This window comes from Astatotilapia calliptera, chromosome 14 (genome assembly GCF_964374335.1).
Source record: "Astatotilapia calliptera chromosome 14, fAstCal68.1, whole genome shotgun sequence".
Taxonomy (NCBI): Eukaryota; Metazoa; Chordata; class Actinopteri; order Cichliformes; family Cichlidae; genus Astatotilapia; species Astatotilapia calliptera.
The window spans coordinates 14,565,720-14,574,208 of NC_137435.1; the positions used below are offsets into that span (position 1 = coordinate 14,565,720).

At 39.5% G+C, this 8,489-nt stretch overlaps 1 protein-coding gene across 1 annotated transcript; it reads left to right on the plus strand.

Annotated features, from left to right (window-relative positions):
* Window positions 1-4,255: 4,255 nt before the first annotated feature.
* Window positions 4,256-7,984, plus strand: LOC113037008 (extracellular calcium-sensing receptor-like). Its single transcript, XM_026193702.2, has 8 exons — window positions 4,256-4,438; window positions 4,811-5,105; window positions 5,197-5,486; window positions 5,664-5,959; window positions 6,173-6,378; window positions 6,521-6,742; window positions 6,832-6,955; window positions 7,080-7,984. Exons 1-8 carry the CDS (start codon window positions 4,332-4,334, stop codon window positions 7,982-7,984), a joined length of 2,445 nt encoding a protein of 814 aa, XP_026049487.2. The 5' UTR covers window positions 4,256-4,331.
* Window positions 7,985-8,489: the final 505 nt, after the last annotated feature.

Consider the following 8,489-nt stretch of genomic DNA (forward strand, 5'->3'; position numbering starts at 1 on the left):
CTGCTCATTTATTCGTAGTCCTACTTCTTGTAGCAATGTCACATTCTATAATATTACACATTATAATATTACACATCTGAAACACAAGCTGATACAAGAGCCTCTGTAACATTTTCATTCTATATATGAAGACTTTCATTCAGTATATTTGTGGTTAATTTCATATATTTCAGTTTCATTCAATATATTCAAGGTACATTCTATAAAACAAAGGGGGGTAAACGCACCACAGTTTTGAGCCGAACCAGACAGAGAAGCCGAACCAGACCCTCAAGCTGCTGGCCATCAAAGTTAGAGCTTTTTACCTTCCGAGGGAGTTCAGTTCAGTTCTCCTTTCAGTTGTTTACATCCCTCCAAATGCTGATAAAGCTACAGCTATGGATGAACTGTATGACGTCATTATTGGACTTGAGAACAAAAATTCTGAAGCTGTTTTTATTGTGCTGGGAGACTTCAACAGAGCCAACATAAAGAAAGTTGATGGCAGCTGATGGCAACATCAGTGAACTCACAGACTCTGTCACTGGATATATTGAAAAATGCATGGACGATATCATCACCAAAACCAAAGTCTGCAAATATCCAAATTAGAAACCCTGGGTAAATAAAGACATCCGTGTTAAGCTCAATGTGCCGACCTCTGTCTTTAACTCAGGGGATGCTGATGCATATAAAGCAGCCGGGTATGACCTTCAAAAGTCCATAAAAAAAGGCCAGAAAGGACTACAGGGACAAAGTGGAGTCCAGTTACCACAGCTTTGACACCAGGTGACTATGGAATGGACTGCGCTGCATCACTGACTACAAGAAGGAAAGCAGGCAGTGTTTAGCCCACCCCGTCTCTTGCTGATGAGGCAACAAAGAACACATCCTCTACCCTCAGGAAGACAGTGAGGCTGTAACTCTAACACTCAAAACAGAAGATGTGAGATGGTCTTTCAAAAAGGTCAATCCTCACAAAGCTCTGGGAGCAGACGACATCCCAGACCAGGTTCTCAGAGTGTGCACCAACAAGCTGTTCACCAATATCTTCAACCTCTCCCTGAGGCAGTCAGTGGTCCCCTGTCTGAATGACCACGGTCCTATTGCACTGACATCCGTCATCACGAAGTGCCTTGAGTGGCTAGTCATAGGTCACATCTGCTCCTCCCTCCCTGACATCTGGACCCTCTTCAGGGATCTGCCTATCGAACAAACAGAGCCACTGAGGATTCCATCTCCCTGACAATGCACACTGCCCTCACTCACCTGGAAAAAGGGAATACATATGCAAGAATGCTCTTCATCGACTACAGTTCAGCATTTAATGCCATCATCCCATCAAAACTTGCCTTGAAGCTCATCGACCTTGGGCTGGGAACACCAGTCTGCAGATGGATTCTGAACTTCCACACAAACAGGCCCCAGGTTGTGAGAGTTGGTAAGCACACCACCTCATCACTCATCCTAAACACAGGAATGCCATATGGATGTGTGCTTAGCCCCCTCCTATATTCCTTGTTCACGCATGACTGTGTTGCTAAACATAAGTCCAACACCATTATTAAGTGTGCGGATGACACAACCATCATAGGCCTCATCACAGACAATGACCTGTCTCTCGAAGTCAGCAAAACAAGAGAAATGATAGTGGACTACCAGAAACGATCAGTCGGGGAACACGAGCCCATCCACATCAAAGGTGTCATGGTCGAAAGGATAAGCAACTTCAAATTTCTTGGAGTCAACATCACCGAGGATCTCTCCTGGACCCTTCACACAGACACTGCAATCAGGAAAGCTTGCCAGCGATTCTACTTTCTGAGGAGGCAGTTTGGCCTGAATGCCAACATCACCTCAAATTTCTACAGGTGTGCGATCGAGAGCTTGCTAACGAGCTGCATTACAGTTTGGTATGGAAGCTGCTCTGCCAGCAGCCATAAATTACTACAGAGGGTGGTGAAAGCTGCAGAGCACATAACTGGCATGAGGCTTTCCTGCCATTCAGGACATTTATCTTCAACAGTGCCTCGGTAAAGCAGACAGCATCATCAAGGACCACAGCCACCCAGCACATCAGCTGTTCTCCTTGTTATCCGTCTGGCAGACGTTACAGGAGTCTGTCTGCTCGGACTACAAGACCCAACAACAGCTTTTACCATCAAGCCATTCGAAACCTCAATTACAACACTTAAACACACACACATCACACTTCACAGGATGCACACAGAAGCTGTGCTACAATTTCACAAGTTCATACTGCACTTTGCATTGGTCACTCCATTTTTAATAGTTTTTAAATAAAAATAAAAACTCTTACTCTGTGCAACAGTATACTAACTACCATATGTATATACAGTGGGGCAAAAAAGTATTTAGCCAGCCACCGATTGTGCAAGTTCCCCCACCTAAAATGATGACAGAGGTCAGTAATTTGCACCAGAGGTACACTGCAACTGTGAGAGACAGAATGTGAAAAAAAAAATCCATGAATCCACATGGTAGGATTTGTAAAGAATTTATTCGTAAATCAAGGTGGAAAATAAGTATTTGGTCAATAACAAAAATACAACTCAATACTTTGTAACGTAACCTTTGTTGGCAATAACAGAGGTCAAATATTTACTATAGGTCTTTACCAGGTTTGCACACACAGTAGCTGGTATTTTGGCCCATTCCTCCATGCAGATCTTCTCGAGAGCAGTGATGTTTTGGGGCTGTCGCCGAGCAACACGGACTTTCAACTCCCGCCACAGATTTTCTATGGGGTTGAGGTCTGGAGACTGGCTAGGCCACTCCAGGACTTTCAAATGCTTCTTACGGAGCCACTCCTTTGTTGCCCGGGCGGTGTGTTTTGGATCATTGTCATGTTGGAAGACCCAGCCTCGTTTCATCTTCAAAGTTCTCACTGATGGAAGGAGGTTTTGGCTCAAAATCTCACGATACATGGCCCCATTCATTCTGTCCTTAACACGGATCAGTCGTCCTGTCCCCTTGGCAGAAAAACAGCCCCATAGCATGATGTTTCCACCCCCATGCTTCACAGTAGGTATGGTGTTCTTGGGATGCAACTCAGTATTCTTCTTCCTCCAAACACGACGAGTTGAGTTTATACCAAAAAGTTCTACTTTGGTTTCATCTGACCACATGACATTCTTACAGAAGACGTTACAGGTCTGTGATAGCCAGAGATTTTCCTTGTTTGAGGTGACCAAATACTTATTTTCCACCCTAATTTACGAATAAATTCTTTACAAATCCTACCATGTGAATTCATGGATTTTTTTTTCACATTCTGTCTCTCACAGTTGAAGTGTACCTCTGGTGCAAATTACTGACCTCTGTCATCATTTTAGTGGGGGAACTTGCACAATCGGTGGCTGACTAAATACTTTTTTGCCCCACTGTACATATGTAATATTTCTTACTGTATTATACTGCTGAGTGACATCTGAGTCTTCTGCTCGTCTAACTAACATATGACTTGCAAATAAAACTGAAACTGAACTGAAACTGATATATTCAAGTTTGTTCAATATATTCATATTTTTATTAATATATTAATTTCTGTAACTGTGAGACACCTGCTGCTGCCTATCTTGGCCAGGTCTCCCTTGAAAAAGAGGTTTTTAATCTCAATGGGATTTTCCTTGTTAAATAAAGGTTAATAAATAATGTATTCAGACTTTCATTCTATATAGTCAAGTTTCATTCAATACATTCACAGTCTCTTTTCTATATTTGAGATTCATTTAATATATTTGAGGTTTATTTAAAATAGTTAAGGTTATACTTTAAGATAAAAAAAAACCTAAATACTTAATATAAAAATACTATCACATAATTATAATCTAACAGTAATAGTAATAGCTAGTAATGTAAGCACAATAATCAAATCCATTGGTTGTCTATTATTATTATTACTTTTGGTAATTACATTGACATTACTTGTTCTCACATAGTAATTTCATATTTGTTTCTACAATACCTTAAGTTTACATGATATTTTCAACACCTTAGATGTTGTAAAATATAGATCATAGAATATTATGACTTTCTCAAAGACCACTGTAACACCATGTCATGATGAACACGTAGCATAGCCTTTGAATAACTATATAAATGAGTGAAAACACACCCATAACAGATGCCTGACATCAGGCGGGATGGAGCTGTCAGCTGTATTTATTTGTCTGAAATTATATCTGTATTTAGTTGAGCTGAAATCAGCTCTTGCCCTAGATCTATCTCTAGATGGTCTGGATCAAATGCCTACAGAGGCTCAGGATAGATCTGTGGCTTCTTCTGTGAAATGTAAGCTGCAGGGTAGCACTCGTATCCCTGCATTCTCAATGGATGGGGACTATGTTATTGGTGGTGTTTTCTCTATTCACTACTTCATGCAAACAGTAAACCATAACTACACTACCATGCCTGAGCCAGTAAGATGCAGTGGGAGGTCAGTAAGTGGAAGAACTGAATGACAAACCTGTATGATGTTCAATAGTGTTGTGGTCCTTTTGTGTAGTGCTAGGTAAAAAAAAAAAAAATTCATTTTGCAATGTATGCTAAATCCACAGTTTTAAAAATACAGATACTGACACTTTATTTTCTTCAAAACAAAAATTATACTGTGTTAAGTCTTTTATGAATGCCTTGTTGCCTTGCTTTGAATTCAGTTACTGCTCTCGTGTGATGAATTTAACCCTTATATTTTATCCTCAAATGAATTGCAGTTAATAGTTCCCTACTGTCTTTTTTATGTTAAAGCTAAACTATCCTAAATCTATGTTGTGTAGATTCTAACAGGGAGTTGATGTTCTTTTTACAGCATTGATACCCGTGAGCTGCGCTTCTCACGAGCAATGGTTTTTGCCATTGAAGAGATTAACAACAGCACAGAGCTTCTGCCCGGGATAAGGCTCGGGTATCAGATCTTTGACTCATGTTCATCAGTGCCTGTGGCAGTGCATGTGGCATTTCAGTTGCTAAATAGCTTGGACACTGTGTTTTACACAGGTGGTAACTGCTTACAATCTGGTATGGTGATGACTATTGTTGGTGAGTCTGGGTCTACACCATCCATCAGCATGTCACGCATCCTTGGGTCTTTTAATATTCCTCAAGTAAATGGCAATCTTTGTATTTCTAATAAGCATGCAAATAAGTTTTGATTGTGCTGTCCTAAAAATAGTTTTATTTCCTCTTTTGCTTTAGGTGAGCCATTATGCCACTTGCGCATGTTTGTCTGACAAGCAGCAGTACCCGAATTTTTTCAGAACAATCCCCAGTGATCATTTCCAAGCTGAAGCGCTAGCCAAGCTGGTAAAGCACTTTGGCTGGACTTGGATAGGTGCTGTTCGTTCGGATTCAGATTATGGAAATAGTGGCATGGCATCTTTTCTAGAAGCAGCACAAAAAGAGGGAATCTGTGTGGAATATTCTGTATCTTTCTATCGGACTCACCCACATAGCAGGATCCAAGAAGTAGCAAGTGTTATCCGCAGGTCTCTATATGACAGATTTTGCTTAGATTGAGATTTGCTTAAAGAAATCCATCCATCCATTAATTCTGCTTATTGTTTTATGTATTTATTTACTACTGTCATATAGCAAACTGAAACAATTAGATTAATTCTTGTAAAAAAGAAGACATTTCTAAATGTATTGCATTCTTTCTTAAGGTCTACAGCAGTGGTTATTGTGGCATTTGCAGCTCCTGGGGACATGAGGGTCCTGTTGGAGGAGCTTTCACATGAGCCTTTTCTACCTCGCCAGTGGATAGGCAGCGAGGCATGGGTAACGAACACAGAATTAATGAGGTACAGTTTCTGTGCTGGGGCCATTGGATTTGGGATTCAGAAGTCTGTAATCCCCGGTTTCAGAGATTTCCTGCTTAATTTGTCTCCCTCTCAAGTAGCTACATCCCCTTTGCTTACTGAGTTCTGGGAGGAATCGTTCAACTGCAAAATGAAAAAAAGTGAGAAAATCCTTCTGATCTTTAGAAACTGTTGTTTTGCTCAAGTATAAGGTTAAATAATATTGAAACTTTATGTTCTGATCTCTGGTGTGAGGTTTAGGCACTCAGTTAATGTAGTGATTTTGTCCCATTTTAAAAATGGAAATGAAAATGTGTTAATGAAATTTTAAATCTTGCAGTGATGAAACATTCCCTGTGTCCTCTATTGTTTAGGTCCTGTTGTTGACAAGAAGATATGTGATGGAACTGAAGACATACAGAATCTTCAAATCCCGTATACTGACACATCTCAGCTCAGAATTACTAACATGGTGTATAAGGCTGTGTATGCAATAGCACATGCCATCCATAATACAGTGTGTCAGAGAACCAATGGCATAGCTAAGTGTGACAAACTAACCAAGTTAGAGTCCAAACAGGTCAGCTCAAATTAAATAATAATGCCAGTTTCTTTTTGTTTGTTTTTTACCACTAAGGTATTCTTCATGAAATCAAATACTAGTAGTTCTAAAATATTTCCATTTTTTTCTTCTTTCTTTTCTCTTGCTTTCTATCTTAAAGATTTTAGCAGAACTGAAGAAAGTAAATTTTTCCCGAAATGGTTATGGTGTGTCATTTAATGCTAATGGGGATCCTGTGGCGATTTACGAGTTGGTTAACTGGCAGAAGAGTGAAACTGGAAAAACAGAGTTGGTAACAGTAGGACTTTATGATGCATCACTGCCAGAGGGCCATGATTTCCAGATTAACCGGAACATAACCTGGATGGAGGATGGCACCCAAGTAATGAATCAAAAGACAAGAACCACACTGCACTTTGGAGGATTGCACATTTATATTTCCGTCTAGTGTTTTGGCTTTATCTCTCACAGGTGCCAGTGTCAGTGTGCAGTGCCAGTTGTCCTCCAGGAACTCGTAAAGTGCTGCAGAAAGGAAAACCCATCTGCTGCTATGACTGTATACTGTGTCCTGAAGGAGAGACTAGTAATACAACCGGTAAAATAAAATGATTTAACATATATTCAAAATTATTTTACTGTGCATAGGAGAGACATCGAAGGAATTATTGGTAGAAGTCATCTTTCCATCTCTCTTTATTTATTTACGTTTTTTAATTCAGATTCAACTGATTGTATACCCTGCCACAAGGAATTCTGGCCTAATGCAAAGAGAGACACTTGTATCCCTAAGCCTGTAGAATTTCTTTCCTTTCAAGACATCCTTGGAATCATCCTCGCTGCATTTTCAGTTCTGGGTGCTTGTCTGGCCATTATAACTGGGGCTGTATTCTTTCATAACAGGAAAACTCCAATTGTCCGAGCCAACAACTCTGAGCTGAGCTTCCTGCTGCTCATCTCACTGACTCTGTGTTTCTTATGTTCATTAACTTTCATTGGAGCACCATCAGAGTGGTCCTGCATGCTGCGTCACACTGCATTTGGGATCACCTTTGTACTCTGTATCTCCTGTGTACTTGGGAAAACTATAGTGGTTTTAATGGCTTTTAAAGCTACACTTCCAGGTAGCAATGTGATGAAATGGTTTGGTCCTCCACAGCAAAGAATAACTGTTGTGTCTTTCACCTTCATTCAAGTTTTAATATGTACTATTTGGTTGGTACTTAGCCCTCCATTCCCAATTAAAAATCTAACCGCATACAAGGAGAAAATCATACTGGAATGTGATTTAGGCTCTGCTGTAGGTTTCTGGGCTGTGCTCAGTTACATAGGCCTACTTGCTGCTTTTTGTTTTGTTTTAGCTGTCTTAGCCCGCAAATTACCTGATAATTTTAATGAAGCCAAGTTTATCACCTTCAGCATGTTGATATTCTGTGCAGTGTGGATCACCTTTATCCCAGCATATGTCAGCTCTCCTGGGAAATTCACTGTAGTTGTGGAGATTTTTGCCATTTTGGCCTCCAGCTTTGGACTAATAATGTGTATATTTGCTCCAAAGTGTTTCATCATACTGTTTAAGCCCGAGAAGAACACCAAAAAATATGTCATGAATAAAAATGTATCATAGGATTTAGAGGTTTCATACTTAATATGGTGATAAGAATTTCAAAACATACTTCTTCAAACACAAGCTCTTGAATTTCAGTTTCAGCTCAAATCAAACACTTAATATGTGCTTTTTTAGTAATAATTTTTGAATGATTTAGTATCTTTCAATGTATTTGTGTGAGATTTCTTTTTTTCTAGGCACAAAAATAAAATTCACATTTCATTATAACAATATCTTATTCTGAGTCCTGTTTTTGAGTTGTTCAATACAACCAATGGTAATTAAAAAGCTCCAAATGTAAATTTAATATCCTGTGTGTGCATATGTCTAGTACAAATTCCAAATGATATTAGGATTCATGCATTCGTCTGAATGTTACCCTGAAATGTGCCAGACACGTGAATGTTACATAGGTAAGCACACGGCAGTGATTTCTCATTGCAGAACAATGAAACCATCCCACCAGAAAACTGTTCAGAAGCGTTTTGAAAAACAGAATAAATTTTTTTACCTATCCTCCATA

Coding starts and splice junctions, on each gene's coding strand:
- LOC113037008 (XM_026193702.2), top strand. CDS start 4,332: ATGGATGGGGACTATGTTATTGGTGGTGTTTTCTCTATTCACTACTTC. Junction 5,487..5,663: donor GTAGCAAGTGTTATCCGCAG/GTCTCTATATGA, acceptor TTCTTTCTTAAG/GTCTACAGCAGTGGTTATTG. Junction 6,956..7,079: donor AGAGACTAGTAATACAACCG/GTAAAATAAAAT, acceptor TTTTTAATTCAG/ATTCAACTGATTGTATACCC.